At 44.4% G+C, this 23509-nt stretch overlaps 1 protein-coding gene across 9 annotated transcripts in view; it reads right to left on the minus strand.

The window, feature by feature from the left end:
* The window catches only part of klhdc3l (kelch domain containing 3-like), a 105502-nt gene that overhangs the window by 50332 nt on the left and 31661 nt on the right, over window positions 1-23509 (minus strand). For all 9 annotated transcript variants that reach the window (XM_089003463.1, XM_089003467.1, XM_089003466.1 and 6 more), the window contains exon 6: window positions 2680-2800. In XM_089003463.1, coding sequence (XP_088859589.1) covers window positions 2680-2800 — 121 coding nt within the window. The remainder of the gene's footprint in view (window positions 1-2679; window positions 2801-23509) is intronic.

The following is a 23509-nucleotide window of genomic DNA, read 5'->3' on the forward strand; positions in this document are numbered from 1 at the left end:
TGCTAGAGTAGGTGTTATGTACTCCCTCTTATTAGTACCAGTCAAGAGGCGAGCAGCAGCATTCTGGACTAGCAAGAGATGCTTCAAGGAGGATTGGCTGACTTCAAGGTAAAGCGCATTACAGTAATTGAGCTGAGATGTGACAAAGGCATGAATTACTGCTTCAAAGTGCTCAAGAGAAATAAGAGGTTTTATTTTAGCCAGCTGCCTATGATGAAAGAAGCTGGATTCAACAACAGCACCAATTTGTCGGTCAAGTTTCAAGTCACTGTCTAGTTTAAAACCCAAAGTTTGTATGGGACTGTTGACTGCAGATCAGGAGCCAGGGGGCCCAAGTCTACAGGTTGAGATGTACATGGGCCACTGGGAACAAACAGTATCACTTTTGTTTTTTTAATTGACGTTCAATACGTTTTGTGCCATCCAGGTTTTTGGTACAATATATAGTTATATTTTTTGGTCAAGCCTTTATCTTTATCAATGATTCAGATTGGATGCTGAAAAAGAAAGAGCGCTAACATTGCTGGTTGACTAACCAGCTGTGTGCTATTATCACCCAGTCGCAACCACTAACCCTCAAAACACATGTGTACTATTTAAAATTGATTTTGGACTTAAACTCCCTCAGTCAATTCGCTTATACTCTTCATGCAAAATGAGCAATACGTTCCAATAGTTTTTCATTAATCAGGGTTTGCAAAGCTAGCAGTAACAAATTGACAAAAAAGTACAGCTAAACGGAGCGGATTGGTTGTCCATCGCGTTGACCTCACAATGCAGAGGTTGTGGGTTCAATCCTCACCACAGACTCCCTGCATGGAGTTTACATGTTGTCCATGTCCTCCGTGGGTTATATCCGGGTACTCCGGTTTGCTACAAACAATGGGTCTGAGGGGGAACCCTTCTTTATGTATTTTTGGCAGGCCATAGATACACATTTGTACAGATGACGGCTGAAGAAAACCTTCTCATCGATGGACCACTCCTGTACGACTGAGAGCTTACACAGACGAACTTTACTGTATTGTAAGAATGAAAATTGTAAAGAGCAATACATTGAGACTAAACAAATTCTCAAAAAAGACTTTATCAACATTGCAGGGATAATACTAGTGGGCCTCAATCGGCAGTACATATGCACCTGAAAGCTAGCAACCACTCATTTAATGACGATGAGGTTAAAATATTAGCAAAAGTACATAGATGGTTTGAAAGTGGAGTAAAAGAAGCAATTTTCATGAAAAAGCTAAATCCTTCATTAAACCGATATGGTGGGGTGAGGTTCAATTTGGATCGTTCGTACAATAGCCTGCTTAGGCAACATAGGTTAGTCCTATCCAGGAGGCGAAACGTCCGAAACCTTCAAATTTGTACAGATGACGGTTGAAGAAACCTTCTCAAGATGGACCACTCCTGTACGACTGAGAGCTTAACAGACGCAACATAGGTTAGGCAACATTAGTAATGTTGATGAGGTGCTACCGGAGGGAGTGGGGCAATCAGGCCAGTCGTTAGTCAGGAATGTAGGAACAATCGGTGGGGCTGCGGGGAGTGGTCCTCTGCTCCCCCCAACCTGAGAGTAGGGACCTATCATAGCAGTGTCCGGCGCCACCATGTTATAGGGATATATATATATATATATATATATATATATATATATATATATATATATATATATATATATATATATATATATATATATATATATATATCCTGGCAAGCCAAACTGCCCTGGTCCAGAATCAAAACAATGGATTCAGAGTTGAGTTTCGGTGAAGATGCTTACTTTTTCATCATCCAGTTATGAATATGATTTAAATAGTTCTGAAGAGGAAAGCATAAGTGGTTTGTCTGTGTAAGCTCTCAGTCGTACAGGAGTGCTCCATCGATGAAAAGGTTTCTTCAGCCGTCATCTGTACTTTTTTGAAGGTGTTGGACGTTTCGCTTCTTATCCAAGATGCTTATATATATATATATATATATATATATATATATATATATATATATATATATATATATATATATATATATATATATATATATATATATATATATATATAGGGTCGATACTACCAGTAAGACTTTAGTTCGCTGAAGAAGCATCTTCGATAAGAAGCGAAACGTCCAACACCTTCAAAAAAGTACAGATGACGGCTGAAGAAACCTTTTCATCGATGGAGCACTCCTGTACGACTGAGAGCTTACACAGACAAACCACTTATGCTTTCCTCTTCAGAACTATTTAAATCATATTCATAACTGGATGATGAAAAAGAAAGCATCTTCACCGAAACCCAACTCTGAATCCATTGTTTTGATTCTGGACCAGGGCAATTTGGCTTGCCAGGATCGCGGGATTCGCCTCGAAGGTTCCCAATGTGACGTCACGAACATGGCGGCAGCACTCCTGGATCTCTCCAGGTTGGAGATGGCCCGTGGCAGTTTTGAACAACTTTACGTATTGGTGTTTTGCTTTGACTAAAAATATCAGCCTGTGTGTTTTGGGTATTTTAGATGCTGTAAAACATTTTCTGATATCAGTTAGGCACCAAAAAAATGCTGTCTGTTCTGCTTTAAGCCACAACATTTCCTAAACAAATTGTATAGCTTTATTATGTACACATGATTACTCTTTAATTGTAATCATAACGACTTTTATTGTTATTGTTCTATACTCACCACAATCCAAACTCCAGAATTCTTGAGATGATCCCTTGATATCTATGAAGCCACCGTACACCAGCATGGAGGAACCAATCACCACCGCACTGTGGCCTTTTCTGTTGGTTGGCATTGTGTTCTACATGCATGAAAATTTCACACACAGCCACATGTCAATTAGTTGTATTTCATTCGTGCCATATTGCCTCAAATCACTTTAAACAGAAGAGTTCTTTTTGGTGGGGGTTCAAGTCCCTACATTTTCCAGGACAGTTCCAATATCCTGCAAGTTGCATAGGTGGCCTCTACATAAAATAAATACGTTTATGAAACACATTGGATATATCTGTCTATCGTCTCGGTTTTGGTATTTTTTAAACGTAACCTACACAAAATTGTTATCAAGTAAAGCCAGATTCTGGAAATCAGATATAAATATGTCATTTGGAAGTGTGATGGCATATTAAGTTGATGAAGCCAGCACATATCCTGTAAAGTAAAACAATGCTGGATCATTTGGTTTGTAGGGGAGAAGGATTTTAAAATCAAATTGCTCCATACGGTCAAGGTGACTTGGTAAAATATTATCTCTTCGCCACATAAAAGATCATCAGAGAAACGCATTTTAACCTTTTCAGGGACAGCGGTTACTACGATGGACAGCTAATCATGTAATCAGGTGACAGAGTGCATGAAAGGGTTAATTATCATTGTAGTTCAATGTTTGAGCATCAATTGTGTGAAATATGTGCACATTTTTAAGCCAACCATGGTTTTAAATTTCAAAAACCAAATACAGTAAAGTCTCGTTATATCGATATCGGATATATCGATAGTCCCGGTTATATCGATATTTTTTCGGACTCCCTTGAATATCGATATAACGAGACTTTACTGTAGTTATCATTTTTATTCCTGTTTGTTACTGGCTGTGTATCCATAGTGAGTTCCCACATCACATACAAAACTGATTGCATAGACTCATCTCCGTCTTCATCTATTGTTGTCTTTGCTAGGATCTGTAGGGTCGTAATTGCATGAAACGTCCTGTTGGTTGGTGCGGTTGCCAATTTGTCATGCGCAAAAAGTGCATACATTTGCTCATCTCATTATTATCATCTAAAGGAAATCAGTGACTGCAAAGTAGTGGTTGGTGAGAGTGTAGCCAGACAGCATAGGTTGGTGGTGTGTAGGATGACGCTGGCAGTGAGGAAGATGAAGAAATCAAAGGCTGAAGTGAGGACAAAATGGTGGAAGTTGCAAAAGGAAGAGTGTTGCATGACATTTAGGAAGGAGGTAAGACAGGCACGGGGTGGGCAAGAGGTCCTTCCAGATGACTGGCAAACTCCAGCGAACATAATCAGAGACACAGGTCGGAAAGTACATGGTGTATCGAGTGGAAGAAAGGTAGATAAGTAGACTTGGTGGTGGAATGGGGAGGTGCAGGAGTGTATACAGAGAAAGAGGTTAGCAAAGAAGACGTGGGACACTGAGAGGACGGACGAGAGTAGACAGCAGTACAAGGAGATGCAGCGCACGGTTAAAGTAAAGGTGGCAAAGGCCAAACAAGAGGCCTATGATGACTTGTATGCTCAGCTGGACAGCAAGGAAGGTGAGACTGATCTTTACAGGCTGGCGAGACAGAGAGACAAAGATGGTAAGGACCTGCAGCAGGTTCGGGTAATTAAGGATAGAGATGGCAATGTATTAACAGGTGCCAGTAGTGTGATGGCAAGATGGAAAGAGTACTTTGAAGAATTGATGAATGAGGAAAATGAGAAGAAACAAAGAGTAGAAGACGTGACTGTTGTGAACCAAGACGTAGCAAGCATTAGCAAGGATGAAGTGAGGAGGGCGCTGAAGAGGATGAAGGGGGGAAAGGCACTTGGGCCTGATGATTTACCAATCGAGGTATGGAAGTGTCTTGGAGAGGTGGCGGTGGTGTTCCTGACTGGGTTATTCAACAAGATCTTAGATGGTGAACAGATGCCTGAAGAATGGAGACGAACTGTACTCGTGCCCATTTTTAAGAACAAAGGAGATGTGCAGAGTTGTACTAACTACAGAGGAATAAAGTTGATGAGCAATACAATGAAACTCTGGGAAAGAGTAGTTGAAGCAAGACTAAGAGCAGAAGTGAACATTTGTGAGCAGCAGTATGGCTTCATGCCAAAAAAGAGTACGACAGATGCAGTGTTTGGTTTAAGAATGCTGATAGAGAAGTACAGAGAAGGTCAGAAGGAATTGCATTGTGTCTTTGTAGATCTGGAGAAAGCGTATGACAGGGTACACAGAGATGAGCTGTGGCATTGCATGAGGAAGTCTGGAGTGACGGAAAAGTATGTCAGAGCGGTGCAAGACATGTATCATGACTATAAGACAGTTGTGAGGTGCACTGTCGGTATGACTGAGGAATTCAAGGTGGAGGTGGGACTCCAACAGGGGTCAGCTCTGAGCCCCTTCTTGTTTGCTATGGTGATGGACAGGCTGACAGACGATGTTTGTCAAGTTATGATGTTTTTTTGAGTTCTCCCCCTAACTTGAAAAGGGGTTTTGGCTGTGTTGACCGGGGTTACACTGGGACTTCACTCTTTGACTCCAATGATGAGACAGATTTCTCCTTTCCTTTTCCTCTTTTATTTTGGACTTAATCGACTCTTTTCTCATTGAAAAGACAATTGGAAGATTGCAAGCTGATTTCAAGATTGCAAGTTTGCAAGTTTGCAAGGTGAAAAACCTTTGAAGAAGGTAAAACACAAACAGTAATTAGGTTTACATTTGAAGGCTTAACAGGCTGGTTTTGACATTAAACCATCAAATCAAATTATCAAATAAACGGTGACAATAACAGGTTCTCTCACCATCAGCCACCCTGGTCTTTACACAGTTGAACTCTACTGTCTTGGTAAACTCCTAGAGCAGTACTTGAACCGAACCGAACCCGAGCAGTGTTGCAATTGACTATTTTAAGGAGTGGTTGCTTCTGGTGGGAGCCTTTCTGATTTCTGAATGGCTTTCAGCTGCTGGCACACCTGCCTTCATTTCAGCTCTCTCCTCTGGGGGAAAAATGGTGCCACTCATCTTTGGACTACAGCTTCGGCCATATTTGTAGTTTTTTACCAAGACACTCATCTTTGGACTACAGCTTCGGCCATATTTGTAGTTTGCCGAGACAATGTATGACAAGAATCTCCTTGGACCATGATGTTTGCAGATGACATTGTGATCTGTAGCGAGAACAGGGAACAGGTGGCGGAAAAACTAGAGATGTGGAGATATGCCCTGGAAAGGAGAGGAATGAAGATCAGTCGCAGCAAGAAGGAATATATGTGTGTGAATGAGAGGGATCCAAGTGCAAGAGTGATGCTACAGGGAGAAGAGATAAAGTGGAGGATTTTAAGTACTTGGGGTCAACTGTCCAGAGCAATGGAGAGTGTGGAAAAGAGGTGAAGAAGCGTGTCCAGGCAGGCTGAAGCGGCTGGAGAAAAATGTCAGGTGTGATGTGCGATAGAAGGGTGTCAGCTAGGATGAAAGGAAAAGTGTATAAAACAGTGGTCAGAGCAGCCATGATGTTTGGACTGGAGACAGTGCCACTGAAGAAAAGACAGGAAGCAGAGCTGGATGTAGCAGAGCTGAAGATGTTGAAGTTTTCTTTGGGAGTGACCAGGTTGGATAGGATCAGGAATGAGTATATTAGAGGCACAACTCATATTAGAGACGTTGGAGAGAAAGTCAGAGAGGCCAGACTGAGATGGTTTGGACATATCCTGAGGAGAGAGAGCGAATATATCGGGAAAAGGATGCTGAGCCTTGAACTGCCAGGCAGGAGACCGAGAGAAAGACCAAAGAGGAGGTTTATGGATGTGGTCAAAGAGGACATGAAGGTAGCTGGTGTGAGGGAAGAGGATGCAAAAAAACGGGATAGATGGAGGACATTGATTCGCTGTGGCGACCCCTGAGGGGAAAAGCCGAAAGGAAAAGAAGAAGAATGGGGACATTTGGAGTCCACAGCAGCAATTGAAAAGAGATGGGGTTGGGGTGAGGGTGAAAGTATAGAAAACAAGATATTCTAAGCATAACAAAATAAGAATGTCAACTGTGTACTGTGCAAATGTAAATGTGCAAAACCGTTCCATAAAAAACTGTACATATTGCAAGAATAAGAAATGCATTTTGATATATTGCATCAACCCATATTTACAAGTGTCCAGTTTTTTTGTTTTTTTTTTCACATGTGATCATTGATAGTTGCAAAGCCTGACAGCAGTCGGTAGGAACGAGCGGCGGTAGCTTTCCTTCTTGCAGCGCGAATGTAATAGTCTCTGGCTGAAGGAGCTACCTAGTGCTGTCAGGGTGGGCAGGAGGGCGTGGGAGGGACTGTCCATCATAGCCTTTAGTTTAGCTAGCGTCCATCTGTTGCCCACCCCCTGCAGAGAGTCCAGCGAGCAGCCCAGGACAGAACTTGTCCTCTTGACAAGGCGCTCCAGTCTTTTCCTGTCCCGGGTGGTGATGCTGCCTGAGCAGCAGACAATTCCATAGTGGATGGCTGAAGCCACCAATGAGTCATAGAAAGTCTTAAGGAGTGACCCCTGACCTCCAAAAGACCTTAGTTTCCTGAGTAGGAAGAGGCGACTCTGTCCCTTTTTGATTAGGGCATCCGTGTTTGTAGACCAGTCCATTTTATTTTTGAGAGTAACACCCAGGTACTTGTAGGAGGTCACCCTCTCAATGTCCGAACCCTGGATGTTCAACGGTGCAGGTGAGGATTGTTTCCTGCAGAAGTCAACCACCAGCTTCTTGGTTTTCCCGGTGTTGATCTGGCGGTGATTCTGCTGGCACCAGTCGACAAAGTCCTTTGTAAGTCCCCTGTACTCCCTATCGTCTCCCTCTGTAAAGAGGCCAACAATAGCTGAGTCGTCAGAGAACTTCTGAAAGTGGCAGGTTGGGGTGTTGTAGTTGAAGTCTGAGGTGTTGAGGGTGAACAGGAATGGAGCCAGGACTGTCACCTGCGGCGCTCCGGTGCTGCAGAGAAGCCTGTCCGACTCACAGTTCTTTACCCTCACGTACTGTGGCCTGTTTGTGAGGTAATCTGTAATCCAGGATGTGAGGTGATGGTCGACTGCGGCATGCCGCAGCTCATCAGCGGTCTGTAGATGTTGAGCTCCTTTGGGTTGGCAATCTTGGGCATTGGGACCAGGCATGACGTTTTCCACAGCTGTGGAACTCTGCCCAGCTTCAGGCTCAGGTTGAATAAGTGCTGGACAATGACACACAGCTGGTCGGAGCAGGTCTTAAGGAGTCGAGAACTAATGTCATCCGGACCTGCTGCCTTCCTCACTTCCATCCTCCTCAGTTGGTTCCTCACCTACACAGTTGTGACAGACAGGTAGGAACCGGGAGGCAGAGTGGCGGCTGAGGGTGTGGCAACGGTTGAGAGGGCAGTTGTTGGTTGCGGGAAGCTGGTCGTGAGAAGGGGCAGGGAGGGTAAGGCCACAGTGAGAGTTGGTGCAGGAGCAGCTACAGGTGAAGTTGACGGTGGGCCGGGGGTGTCAGGCGTCTTGTCAAACCGATTGAAAAAGCGGTTGAGTTCATCTGCCCAGTCCTTGTCTTTTTCGTTCAATGTCACTGGGCTTTTGTGGCCTGAGATGTTTTTCAGGCCCTTCCAGACACCAGCGACATTGCTGGCTTGCAGCTGCTCCTCCATTTTCATCCTGTAGGCCTTCTTTCCCTCTCTGATCTTCCTCCTCAGTTGGATCTGCACGGCCTTCAGTTCCTCTCTGTTGCCCGACACAAAAGCCCTTTTCTTTTCCTTCAGGGGGGCTTTTATGTCGGGCTTAATCCATGGTTTGTTGTTGGAAAAACACCGCACAGTCCTGGTGGGTACGGTGTTTTGTTCACAAAAGTTTATGTAGTCTGTGATGGTGTCGGTGAGTGAATCAATGTCCTCCCCATGGATCTCCGTGAAGAGCTCCCACCTGGTTGACTCAAAACAGTCCCGCAGAGCTTCTTCAGCTTCTGTGTACAATCTTCTGATCGTGCGGGTCACAGCTGGTTGCCTCTGGACAAGGGGATTGTACACAGGCTGGAGATAAACCATATTGTGGTCTGTTCTTCCCGAGAGGGGGGAGGGGGGAGGGTTTGTATGCATCCTTGGCATTTGAATAAAATAGGTCCAATATGTTATTGTCTCTGGTGGCACAAGTTACATACTGTGTGAATGTTGGGAGGTTGGATTCCAGGGAAACGTGATTGAAATCCCCTGAGATGATGAACAAGGCATTGGGGGACTGGGTTTGCAGCTTATTTACAACAGTCACGAGGGCATCGGCGGCAGCGCCGCCATTTGCCGTAGGGGGAATGTACGCCGTCACGGCTATGACGTGTGAGAATTCCCGCGGCAGGTAATTAGGCCGGAGGCTAATAGCTAGCAGCTCGATGTCGTGAGTGCAGTTTTTCCTTGACCGTGATGTGCCCAGGGTTGCACCATTTGTCGTTCACAAATACAGCAATCCCCCCTCCTTGCTGCTTACCGCTGCCTTCATTTATGTCCGCTCGTACGAGTTGGAAACCCTCCAACTCTGCGTAGGCGTCCGGAGTGATTGCCGATAGCCATGTCTCCGTGACGAGTACCAAGCTGGCTTCCCAGTACTCCCTCTGGTGCCGCGTTAGCGCCGCCAGCTCGTCCATTTTATTCAGGAGCGATCTCACATTCCCCATGATGACGGATGGGAGAACGTGTCGATATTTCCTCATTCTTTTGCGGCGATCTTTCCCGGCCCGACATACTCGTTTCCTCCTCTTCAGTTCGTCGGGGATGTCTGGTGCGGCGGCCGCTAGTCCGCTATTAGCCCGCCATGCTAGTAGCTGGTCTCGACTGTAAACAATGGGATTCCGAGTGCGAGTGGTTTCCCCGTTAACAGGAGCGGTGAAAAAGTAAAAAATAATGGCAATGAGCAAAAGAGAAGATGCCCATCTCTCTCCGTAGGTTTAGGGAACGAAATTAGACAAAGCAAAAACGGAAAAGTAAATAAATGAAAAAATAGACAAGAAAAGGAAAGAGCTGCTGTGGAGGCAGCCACAGAGGGGGGCGCCACCTCGACGTGGAAATAATGATGAGAAATAAGCGGTACGGAAAAAGAGATGAGATGATTAATGTATTCATCAACACTAGCGCATTATCAGCATTGCTAGCCGTGTGGGCAGAAAGGGGTCGGCTGGGGGGGGGGGGGGCATTTTGGAGGAGCCGTCTGTCTGTGTCCTTTTGTGTGTCCTTTGTGTGCTTCTGCGTGTGTGCGTGCATTGCGTGTGTGTATGTGTGCGCGTTGCTTGTGCGGAGACATTGACCCAGTGGGGTGCCCTGGGTGTGAGCTTCCCTGAGACAAAGAAACAGGGGGCCCAGAGAGAGCGGGCAGCCCAGCCCTCCTCCTCTTTCTCTGCTCTAAAGGGGTGGGGGACCAGCCCCCCCAACCCCCCGCCTGTGGTGACTCCAGCTGTGCTTTGTACAATCTAGCAACATGGAGCACTCTGGGGAGACACAGTCATTGCAACTTGAGTCAGCAAATCAATTCACCAAGTGATATTGACAGTGTTGATTCAAGATTCACAAGAGCAAATCAGGACCTTCTGACCATTGTATCAATCCGATCATATTCTGGGGACGCCTGGAAATGATCAACATGATGGAGTTGAAAACATTTTTGGGGACACCTGAAAAAAAAAGTCAAGATTCACAGCCGCATTCTAGTATCGGCTAATTGATTTGTTCGCCGAATGGGTAAATAAACGTAATGAAAATGAATAAGGCAGTTGCGTTAACATTCACAAACGTATTGTGCAAAAAACATTGTTCCTGCCGCATGTAATCTGCCGCAGTTCTCTTTTCTCCTTTCACAGGACGAGTGGAAGATGCCGTGTGATTGCAAGAGGATGCGTGAGAACAGTCTAGATGACTATCCCGTCACATCGAAACACCTGCCTAACCAGGCCACATCCCGCTGTCAGGACGCTTCTCTCCGTTCGACATAACACCATTTTTCCCATAGCTCTTTGATGAATACCGTCCATTTGAAACAAAAACTAAATTAAATCGGCAGGCAAATTATACTGTGTGAACAAATAAATAGGCCAACAAATAATTGAATAAACAGAGGCCGAACGTGAGTGAATTTGAAGGCAAAAGTAAAGTATTTTTGGTTAGATTGGATAATGTGTTTTCACTAAGAGAATAAACCACCTTGAAGTCAGGATTCCAATATTTTTGTCTGTGATCGAGACAAGTAATTTTGTGAGTTCAATTCGGGCGACTACAAAATGGAATCGATGAAAAGGTTTCTTCAGCCATCATCTGTACAAATGTGAAGGTTTCGGACGTTTCGCCTCCTATCCAAGAGGCTTCGTTAGCGAACTAAAGTCTGACTGGTCGTATCGGCCCTATTTATATATCCCTAATGTCCAGACATGGCGGTGCCGGACACAGCGATGATAGGTCCCTACTCTCAGGTTGGGGGGAGCAGAGGACCACTCCCTGTGTCCTATTTGCCCCACTGGCCTATTTGCCCCACTCCCACCGGTATCACCTCATCAGCATTACAAATGTTGCCTAACCTGTTTTGCCTAAGCAGGCTATTGTATGAACGATCCAAATTGAACCTCACCCCACCAGAAGGATTTTGTTGTTTTAGAAGAGTCGCTTCTTTTACCCCCCTTTCAAACCATCTATGTTCTTTCGCTAATATTTTAACCTCATTGTCGTCAAATGAGTGGTTGCTAGCTTTTAGGTGCAAATGTACTGCCGATTGAGGCCCACTTGTATTATCCCTGCAATGTTGATATAGTCTTTTTTTGAGAATTTGTTGAGTCTCCCCAATGTACTGCTCTTTACAATTTTCATTCTTACAATGTATTGAATAAACTACATTACTTTGTTTTTCATTTGGTAGCCTATCTTTTGGATGCACTAATTTTTGCCTTAACGTGTTTATCGGTTTGAAATAAGTAATAATTTTGTGTTGCCAAAGGACTCTTTGTAATTTTTCAGAAACTCCTGCAATGTAAGGTACTGCTACTCCTCTCCTTTTTGTATCTTGAGAATTTTTGGTTTCATTCCCTATTCTTTCTTTCTGACATTTGTTGAATGACCACTGAGGGTACCCACAGTTAGTGAGTGCTCTCCTGATATGTTTTGACTCCTTTTCTCTACCTTCAATGCTAGTTGGTATTAGTTTAGCCCTATGCTGGAGGGTTCTGATAACTCCTAGTTTGTGTTGTAAAGGGTGGTTAGAGTCAAAAAGTAAGTATTGGTCAGTGTGCGTAGCCTTCCTAAAGACTTCTGTTTTTAGCGCTCTGTCCTCTTATAATTTTACAATCCAAGAAGGCTAGTTTGTTCTCTTTAATGTCCTCACGAGTACATTTAATGTTGATGTCTACAGAGTTCTTGTTTTTTAATTAGGACAAAAGTATCGTCCACATATCTAAACCAGTTTCTAGGTTTTGTCCCGGGGAAGGATGTGAGGGCCTGTTTCTCCATCTCTTCCATGTACAGATTAGCCACTATGGGTGAAACTGGTGAGCCCATAGCACAACCATGAATTTGTTTATGAAATTTCTCCCGAAATTGAAAATACGTAGTAATAAGGCAGATTTCCAATAATTGGCAGATGTGATCCGCTTTAAGTTTGGTTCTTTCATGCAGAGAAACGTCCGCCAGCAGTCTCGTATTCACCACTGAGACTGCTGCTGGGGTTGGGACAGATGTAAAGAGAGAAGTCACATCGTATGATGCCAGTTTCCTCAGGTTCCAATATGAGGTCGTTGATCCTCTCTACAAACCCTGTGGTGTTCTCTACGTGATATCCTGTGTTACCAACCAACGGAGCTAAGATAGTCTTTAAATATTTGGCTACATTGTATGTAGAGGAGTCAATGCTACAAACAATGGGTCTGAGGGGGAACCCTTCTTTATGTATTTTTGGCAGGCCATAGATACATGGCGTGGCCTCTCCCGGGTATAATCTAAAATACATCTGTTTGTCTGTATGTTTTCCTTTCTCTAACTATCGGAGACAGTCTATCATTTCTTTCTTGTATCTATTGGAAGGGTCCCTTTTTAGTTGCTCATAAGTGTTAGAATCACTGATTAACCTGTTTATTTTTTCTTCATAATCCAATGTGTTGAGAAGCACTGTGCATCTGCCCTTGTCCGTTGGCAAAATAGTAATATTTTGGTGTTTTTGTAGATTAGTTAACGCCTTTCTCTCTTCTAACGTGATGTTGGACGGAGGTAGTTTGACACTACTGAGAAGGGCTGATAGTTTAATGCGTAGATCATCTGCCTCTGCATACGAAAGTTTATTACAGTAAAGTCTCGTTATATCGATATTCAAGGGAGTCCGAAAAAATATCGAGAAAACCGGGACTATCGATATATCCGACCCTGTTTGCATGTAATTTTCTCCGTGCATGCATAGAAATAGTATCGATATAACCGGGACTATCGATATATCCGATATCGATATAACGAGACTTTACTGTATTTTTAATCGCCGATTCAGTAGCTGTGATGTAATCTATTGTAGGTATTGTTTTAGGAGTCACTGAGAAATTTAAACCTTTGGTGAGTACCGCCTTTTCTGTCTCTGAGAGATCTCCATCCATCCATCATCTGCTGCCGCTTATCCGGGGTCGGGTCGCGAGGGCAGCAGCTTCAGTAGGGAAGCCCAGACTTCCCTCACCCCAGCCACTTCTTCTAGCTCGTCCTGGTGGATCCCAAGGTGTTCCCATGCCAGCTGGGAGACATAGTCTCTCCAGCGTGAACTGGGTCGTCCCCGGGGTCTCCTGCCAGTGGGGCATGCCCGGAACACCTCACGAGGGAGGCGTCCCGGGGGCCTCCTAATCAGATGCCCGAGCCACCTCATCTGGCTCCTCTCAATGTGGAGGAGAAGCGGCTCGACTTTGAGCCCCTCCCGGATGACCGAGCTTCTCACCTTATCTCTAAGGGAGAGCCCGGACACCCGACGGAGAAAGCTCATTTCGGCCGCTTGCATCCGGGATCTCGTTCTTTCGGACACAACCCATAGCTCGTGACCATAGATGAGGGTTGGGACGTAGATCGACCGGTAGATTGAGAGCTTTGCTTTTTGGCTCAGCTCCTTCTTCACCACGACAGATCGGTACAAAGTCCGCATCACGGCAGACGCCGCACCGATCCGCCTGTCGACCTCTCGCTCCCTTACACCCTCACTCGTGAACAAGACACCCATATACTTAAACTCCTCCACTTGAGGCAAAATCTCCTCCCCGACGCGGAGAGGGCACTCCACCCTTTTCCGACTGAGAACCATTGTCTCAGATTTTGAGGTGCTGATTCTCATCCCAGCCGCTTCACATTCGGCTGCGAAACGCTCAAGCGAGAGTTGGAGAGCTCCACTTGAAGGCCCCAACAGTACAACATCATCTGCAAAAAGCAGAGATGCTATACTGAGGCCACCAAAACGGAAACCTTCAACGCTTCGGCTGCGCCTAGAAATTCTGTCCATAAAGGTTATGAACAGAATCGGTGACAAAGGGCAGCCTTGGCTGAGCCCAACCCTCACTGGAAACGATTCCGACTTACTGCCGGCAATGCGAACCAGGCTCTGACATCGGTCATATAGGGACCGAACGGCCCGTATCAGCCGCTCCTGTACCCTATACTCCGAAAGTATCCTCCACAGAACTCCACGAGGGACACGGTCAAACGCTTTCTCCATGTCCACAAAACACATGTATAGTGGTTTGGGCGAATTCCCATGCGCCCTCGAGGACCCTGCTAAGGGTGGAGAGCTGGTCCACTGTTCCGCGGCCGGGATGAAAACCACACTGTTCCTCCGATGAGAAGGTTTCTTCAGCCGTCATCTGTACAAAAGTGAAGGTTTCGGACGTTTCGCCTCCTATCCAAGAGGCTTCGTCAGCGAACTAAAGTCTGACTGGTCGACCAGTCACGACCAGTCAGACTTTAGTTCGCTGACGAAGCCTCTTGGATAGGAGGCGAAACGTCCGAAACCTTCACTTTTGTACAGATGACGGCTGAAGAAACCTTCTCATCGATGGACCACTCCTGTACGACTGAGAGCTTACACAGACGCACACTGTTCCTCCTCAATCTGAGGCTCGACTTTCCGACGGACCCGCCCCTCTAGGACCCCTGAATAGACCTTTCCAGGGAGGCTGAGGAGTGTGATCCCTCTGTAGTTGGAACACACCCTCCGGTCCCCCTTTTTAAAAAGGGGAACCACCACCCCGGTCTGCCAATCCAGAGGCACTCTCCCCGATGACCACGCAATGTTGCAGAGGCGTGTCAGCCAGGACAGCCCCACAACATCCAGAGCCTTTAGGAACTCCGGTCGGATCTCATCCACCCCCGGGGCCTTGCCACCGAGGAGCTTTTTAACCACCTCGGTGACTTCAGTCACAAGGATCGGAGGGCCCACCTCAGAGTCCCCAGACACTGCTTCCTTGGAGGAAGCAGTGTCTGGGGACTCTGAGAGATCTCTGTATTACATTTTTTTTATCCAATTATTTTTTATCCATCCCTAATGCTCATTCCTAATTTTTCGCGTGTTTACCAGTAGCTGAGATTGTTTCAGTAAAAGTAATTTTTGAAATTTACCCTTTTGTCTCTTTGGTTTTGCTGTGGTGCCTCATATATCCGGATTTAGTAAATTCAGACACTTCCTGATAGATTTTGTGGGTAAGTTTAGTTTGTAATCGCTGATAATAAGTTTCTATTTCTGACTGTTTGTTTTTTATCTCTATGTTAAGTCTCCTAATTTGCAAATTTAGTATTTTCCTAGTATAATTTTGTTGCATTTTATCAGCAAAGTATCCGGGTTCCAGGGGTGCTTGCTTCAAGCATTTAGGAATTAACTTGCTCTGTCTACATCTAAGATTGAATCTGAGGTGGTTCTTTAAGTCAGCTAATTTAAAGGTGGCCTTTTCTAAGTTACGTACCAGCAGAAGGATGTCTCTCCCAAATAGGCCAGTCGTTAGTCAGGAATGTAGGAACAATCAGTGGGGCCACAGGGAGTGGTCCTCTGCTCCCCCCAACCTGAGAGTAGGGACCTATCATAGCTGTGTCCGGCGCCGCCATGTCTGGACATTAGGGATATATAAATAGGGCCGATACGACCAGTCAGACTTTAGTTCGCTGACGAAGCCTCTTGGATAGGAGGCGAAACGTCTGAAACCTTCAAATTTGTACAGATGACAGCTGAAGAAACCTTCTCATCGATGGACCACTACTGTACGACTGAGAGCTTACACAGACCAGTTTAGACCATAGTGACCTCCTTTTGATTTAAAGCATTGCTGAATACGGATTCAGATGTAATTATAGTTGAAAGAGTTATGTCCGATAAATGGACATGAACATATTTGGATGTGAACCAAAGAACTAAGGTCCTTTTGTTGATAAGACAATTAAGGATATATATATATATATATATATATATATATATATATATATATATATATATATATATATATATATATATATTCTGCGCAGTATCCGTGCTGTTCCCAGCACTGCGCTTTTCTGGACCGAGATATCCAATGTTGTTCCCGGGATCTGTTGCAACCACTCGTTGAGTTTGGGGGTCACTGCCCCAAGTGCTCCGACCACCACAGGCACGACTGTCACATTTACCTTCCAGGCTCTCTCCAGCTCCTCTCTGAGCCCTTGGTATTTCTCGATTTTCTCATGTTCCTTCTTTCTGATGTTCCCATCACTCGGGACCGCTACATCCACGACAACGGCTTTCCTTTCCCCTTTATCTATGACCACGATATCTGGTTGGTTGGCCATTACCATCTTGTCAGTCTGTATCTGGAAGTCCCACAGGATTTTTGCTCGGTCATTCTCCACCACCTTGGGAGGTGTTTCCCATTTTGACCTTGGGGTTTCCAGTCCATACTCCGCACAGATGTTTCGGTAGACTATGCCAGCCACCTGGTTATGGCGCTCCATGTAGGCTTTCCCTGCCAGCATCTTACACCCTGCAGTTACGTGTTGGATTGTCTCAGGTGCCTCTTTGCACAACCTACACCTTGGGTCTTGTCTGGTGTGGTATATCCGTGCCTCTATGGCTCTGGTGTTCAGGGCCTGCTCTTGGGCAGCCAGGATGAGTGCCTCTGTGCTGTCCTTTAGGCCAGCCCTCTCTAGCCACTGATAGGACTTCTTGAGATCAGCCACTTCTGCTATGGTTCGGTGGTACATCCCGTGTAGGGGCTTTTCCTCCCATGATTGTCCCTCTTCCAGCACCTCATCCTCTGTTCCCCATTGACTGAGACATTCTCTGAGTACATCATCTGTTGGAGCCTTCTCTTTGATGTATTCATGGAGCTTGGATGTTTCATCCTGGACAGTGGCTCTCACACTCACTAGTCCCCGGCCTCCTTCCTTACGGCTTGTGTACAGTCTCAGGGTGCTGGTGCATGGTGAGGAGTTTTCGGGTCTTAACATCCGTGGTCTGAATCTCTTCCTTTGGCCACCTTATTATTCCTGCAGGGTATCTGATCACTGGCAGGGCATAGCTGTTTATTGCCCGGGTCTTGTTCTTGCCATTGAGCTGGCTTCTGAGGACTTGCCTCACCCGCTGGAGGTATTTGGTCGTAGCCGCTTTCCTTGTTGCTAATTCGAGGTTGCCATTGGCCTGTGGTATACCGAGGTACTTGTAGCTGTTTTCAATGTCTGCTATTGTTCCTTCAGTGAGTGACACCCCTTCAGTGTGGACTACCTTGCTCCTCTTAGTCACCATCCGACTACATTTCTCCAGCCCGAATGACATTCCGATATCACTGCTGTAGATCCTGGTTGTGTGGATCAGGGAGTCTATGTCCCTTTCGCTCTTAGCATACAGCTTGATGTCATCCATGTAGAGGAGGTGACTGATCGTAGCTCCATTTCTGAGGCGGTATCCATAGCCTGTCTTGGCGATTATCTGGCTGAGGGGGTTCAGTCCTATGCAGAACAGCAGTGGGGAGAGTGCATCACCTTGGTATATGCCACATTTGATGGACACTTGCGTTAGTGGCTTGCCATTGGCTTCAAGTGTGGTTTTCCACATCCTCATCGAGTTTGCAACGAAGGCTCTCAGGGTCCTGTTGACCTTATACAACTCCAAGCATTCATTGATCCATGTGTGTGGCATCGAGTCATATGCTTTCTTCTAATCAATCCAGGCTGTGCACAGGTTGGTATGTCGGGACCTGCAGTCTTGAGCGACTGTTCTGTCAACCAGCAGCTGATGTTTGGCACCTCTAGTATCTCTACTAATGCCTTTCTGTGCTTTGCTCATGTATTGATCCATGTGTCCACTTATCTTAGCCGCAATGATGCCTGACATGAGCTTCCATGTTGTGGAGAGACAGGTTATTGGCCGATAGTTGGAAGGAACTGCACCCTTTGAGGAATCCTTCATGATCAGGATTGTTCGCCCTTCGGTTAGCCATCCTGGGTGAGTCCCATCCATCAGCAGCTGGTTCATTTGTGCTGCTAGGCGCTCGTGGAGAGCTGTGACTTTCTTTAGCCAGTAGGTGTGGACCATATCCAGGCCTGGTGCCGTCCAGTTTTTCATACCTGAGACTCTTCCTTGTATATCTGCCGCTGTGATGGTAACTGGGTTCTGTTCAGGGAGGTTGCTGTGCTCCTCTTTCAGAGTCACCAGCCATTGTGCACTGCTGTTATGATATATATATATATATATATATATATATATATATATATATATATATATATATATATATATATATATATATATATATATATATATATATATATATATATAATAAAATAAGTTGATTTTACTCGCCAGCTTAGAGAATAAGAATATATAAAATGGTTACCCGCAAGGTTACAATTGAATTATATGTAATTGTGATGATTGCTGAATCATTAAATGGAGATGTTTTTAATTGTATAAAATGACAGGATTATTAACGTTTAGATTGAGCTAAACTTTGTATTGTATATGGCTTGATTAAGCCATTTGGAAGAAGCCAGAGTTATTTACAATGCCTCTTATCAAGGTTTTTGTCAGGACAAAACTTCAAAGAGGGATTTAACACCAAGAGGCAATTCTGGGGCCCCCACCACATTCTACTGTGTTGACCTCTCGTAAATGACAGTTCAATTGGAAAGAGTAATGAAATAGTCAGGGAAATTAGGCTAAATGACAGAAACATTTATCTCGAATTGGATGGAATTGGCAATTCAGAATCAGAAAGCCTTTAGTAGTCCCACAATGGGGAAATTGGGAAGGTAAATGTGACTAAATTCGCTGGTGATTAATTACTTAAAAGAGATACACCAGTTGATATCGTGGGATTTTTCATAAAAGAAAAGTTTATAGATTTATTAAAATAATGATTGTGACATGATCATTGCACTTGTTTTAACCTGACAGTTGTCTTCCCCCTGTAGTCAATGAACAGATGATTTGATTAATATATACGATATACATATTGAATTTGATGACGATACAAATTGGACAAGGTTGATTTGCAAAATATGATGATATTTTTTTTTCATTGTGCTTTTTATGCAGATGATGTATCACAACAATTCGCAGACAGAGCTAGGATGGTGGTTGAGAAATTATTCAATTTGCAGGACGAATTGATGAACTATGAGATGCACAAGCCATTTGCATCAGCTCATTCTGTGATTTTCTCGGCGCAGACGCTGCTGAATCACAGTTGTAGCATCTGAACTGCATTTTGATTCTTGATGTTTTTGGAAACAAACTTTAGCCCCTGTTTCAATTGTCATAGGACATCCGACATGAGAAGCCGCAACGGCTGGTGTCATTCACCTGCACATCTAGAGTTTGGCACACCCAACTAATGATTTGGGATCGATGATAAAGCCCCTATTTATAATAGTTTAGGTTTCCAAAAGTATAGTTTTTGCCATTTACTCAAATGCACCTAGGGTGCGGAAAATCATACTGGACCCTCCGCACCCTGCCCACCACATTTTCCAGCTACTCTCCTCAGGCAGGCGCTACCGATCCATGCGCACCAAATCCAGCAGACATTTAAATAGCTTCTTCCCCCAAGCCATTAACCCTTTGAACAGTAGCCCAAATGGAATTGTATAGTGTCTCTTTGCAATTTTTTGCTGATGATACTAGTGCAGCGTGTTCGACCGGAAACAAATTCCTTGTGTGTTCTACATACTTGGCAATAAAGATGATTCTGATTCTGATTCTGCATGACAATTTTTATTTTGCACATATTTTTTTTCCGCTGAAATTTTCAGAAACATTTTTTGATGCTAGATATTCAGAATGCTGTTAAAATATTTCTCATCCTACCATCTAGCCAGCGACAAATTGTGACAATTAGGCTTGATCGAATGAAAAATATTCAACGTTGGAGATGCGATGGCGGAAATCCGACGTTTATTAAGACAGCCGCAAATGCTAAATTATCTTCTGGCTGCCTTTGCGTACAGTGATGACATTTGTCAGTTCGAAAGTAGTTTATAGTTACGGCTAAAATGGCAGGGTGACCTGTTGCGATTGATTTGATTATAAAGTATTATTATTATGAATTGAATGCAGTGCACATTAAAGTAATTGACTGCTGTGCACATCAGGGGAATTTCTCGCCATTCAGGTTGGTTAGAGTGAAATTGGCAGATGAGTTGAGTGGGCACCGGTGTCAGTCGGGGATTTAGGTGTAATCAGATATATTGTATAGGGCAGGGGTGCTCACACTTTTTCAGCATATGAGCTACTTATAAAAGCAACCAGGTCAAAATGGTCTACTCACTACAAAAATGGAAAACATAATTATTCTCAAATGTATTAAGGATTCTTTGTATGTACAATGTATGTTGCATAACTGAATAAGCCAATATTGCACAATACACATAATAACTACATATTATATAACATAATAAATAACTATTAACATTTTTTGTAATTACCTGAGTTTACCGTGATGACTTGCACTTGCACTGAATTGAATCAGCCAGGGATGCATAGTCCGGACAGTAGCTGCTGACAGCCAGCCTCAAGCACATTTCCAAATGTTCATCAGTCATGGTGGAACGGTATTTGGACGTAATGAGCTTCATGTGGGAAAAGGCTGACTCGCACAAATAAGTGGAGCTGAATAAAGCAGTCAAGAAGGTAGCACATTTCCTCATGTTGGGGTACTTTTCCTCTGAGAGTAAATTCCAGAACTGTCCATGAGCCCTGGACTTCAGCTCATTGTCGGTTTGTAGAGTCAAAATCTCATCTTCCACTCCAGAGGAGCTCAAGTGAAACAGTCCTGCAATGTTTGATGCGAGTGAATCAACCTCAGCATCTTCCTGAAAAGGATAGCACATGAATCTAGCCACTGGCTCGAGCAAAGAAAAGTCTTGAAAGCGTTTGTCAAACTCTGACAGACAATCGTTGATCTGCTCCATGTAGCGTGCACTGTCAAGTTGCTCGCGGGCCTTCCCTTGTGTCTCTAGCTCTGACGCATGGTTCTGGAAATTTGCCAAATCATGGCGCTGCAGCTTTGAGGTTAAATGTTGCATCTTTCGTTTGAAAGCATTTACGGAGCTAATCATATTGGTCATGTTTTGTCTTTTCCTTGCAGATTGAGGTCATTCAACAAGTTTGTCAGATCAATTAAAAATGCCAAGTCCAACAGCCACTGACCATCATTTAGTTGCTTGTATTCTGCATGTCCAGATACACGGAGAAACTCTTTAATCTCCGGACAGAGTTCTCGAAATCTTTGGAGGAATTTCCCACGACTAAGCCATCTCACATCAGTATGTAGCAACAACTCAGAGTGGTCGCAGTCAGCCTTCTCCAGATGTGCACGGAATAACCGTCTTTGAAGAGATCTGGCTCTAATAGAACAGGCGATCTTCGTTGCCACATCCATGATCTCTTTCATGTTGAGCATTTTAGCGCATAACACTTTTTTGTGGATTATGCAATGGTAGTTAAAGAAATCTGGGAACGCATCATCCTGCCTGCACTTGGCAATAAATCCATTCACACGCCCAACCATTGCAGGTGCTCCATCTGTGGTGATACACACCAATTTGTACACTGGGAGCTGGGTTTTCTCGATAAAGTTTTTAAACGTCTGAAATATGTCCTCTCCTCGCGTCTGTTCTTTCATGGGAAGTGCTGTCAATAGCTCTTCTTTTGCAGTGAGATCACTAAACACCATACGAATGAAAATGCACATCTGGGCTGTGTCACTCACATCTGTAAATTCGTCCAACTGCAGTGAGAAACACTCACAATCACAGATGTCCTTCCACATTTGCTGGGTTAAATCCTCAGCCATGGCTTCACAGCACCGTGTAACTGTATGTCTTGACAGCTGCAGAGCTTTGATTGAAGACAATATCTTTGCCTTATTTTTAAAGTCTCGGAACAAGGAGTCACTGCTTCAACGAATGCTTCTTTTACCATCTCTCCGTCTTGGAAGGACTTATTGTTTTTAACGATGGCGTGACTCACTTGGAACGATGCTTCGGTGGCGGCTTTCGCTTTTGAAGTATGTTGAGTGAAAAATGACTGCTGTCCGGACAACTGGGATGTTAGTTCGTCCACCTTTGTCTTTCTCAGCTGGCTTTTCGGCGGGAAGTCAATGTCGTATTTTCCATGAACAGTCCGAAAATGCCGCTCCACATTTCCCTTCTATGCTATTGCGATGGTAGACTGACAGATGAGGCAAATGCATTTTGAAAATGACATCGTGATAAGAAAGTGATAAGTTTTTGCCTTCTTACTTGGTCCAGCTTTGTCACTCATTTTGATCACCATATGTTTTCGCAAGGGCTTAAAATTTGAGGTAATTCGCTGACTAGCTTGTAAATTTTGCTGCGTTTAGCGCCGTTGTTTACGCATGCGCGGCGACCTCAAGGTCAAAATGTCATCTGAATGGTTGCCCTGTATGTCAATCAAGTGACGGGATGTTTGATAGGCTGACAATGGTTTTTTACTGTCACGCTGTGATCGACCAGTACTACCTCCGCGATCGACGTAATGAGCACCCCTGGTATAGGGTTTCCAAGCTAACCAGCTTCTTTCGGAATTGGGAGAAGGAGATTCTTCAGAAGGGAAGAACTCCTGGGGAATCCATGCCAGGGTGAGCGGAGATGAAACTGGTTTACTCAGATGGATGTCCGATGCAGAAGCGAAACTGACTGTAAACTGATGCCCTCCGACTGAATGACAAAAGGCTAGTATGATGACTATTTGCCCAGATTGCCATAATGTTTACAGACCATGTCAACTCGTGCTAAAGAATTGTAGAAGGCTGTCCTCCACCCAATCGATGTGGCAACATGCAAATGTCTACCCCGCACAAAATTTGCAGATATGATTTGCTTGGGTGCCAGCAGAGGAGTAACAGCAGGAGAAGCTGTGCTCAACGTACAAAATTTTCGTGGTACATGCAACATGAATTGGTTCCCATGCAGGTGTTGAGAGACATGCCAAAATTTGGCCTCCAAAATTTTGGAACAGTGATTGACAAATGGTATTATACAAATTGATAATCTGTGCAATGTCAAAGATGGATCGTGTTTTCCACGCAAACACGTTCCCAGTTGGCAAATTGAGACTTTTCATGTCTCAACAGGGGGGAGTGACGATAGCTCAGATCCCCATTATCAAAATTTTCACTTTTGGTAATGAGTGATGTTGGCCGCAACGTCATTCCCCAAGAAAGTTGTGCCCTCCAGAAATGCAGACTCACTAACAACTAACATGTACTAACCAACTAACATCTAACAATAACTTACTGACATTTCTGTGAGAGAATGCATTGCAGAGCCTAAATGATGAGA

This window comes from Hippocampus bargibanti, linkage group LG08, assembly GCF_051943395.1.
Source record: "Hippocampus bargibanti isolate YZ-2025 linkage group LG08, ASM5194339v1, whole genome shotgun sequence".
Lineage (NCBI taxonomy): Eukaryota > Metazoa > Chordata > Actinopteri > Syngnathiformes > Syngnathidae > Hippocampus > Hippocampus bargibanti.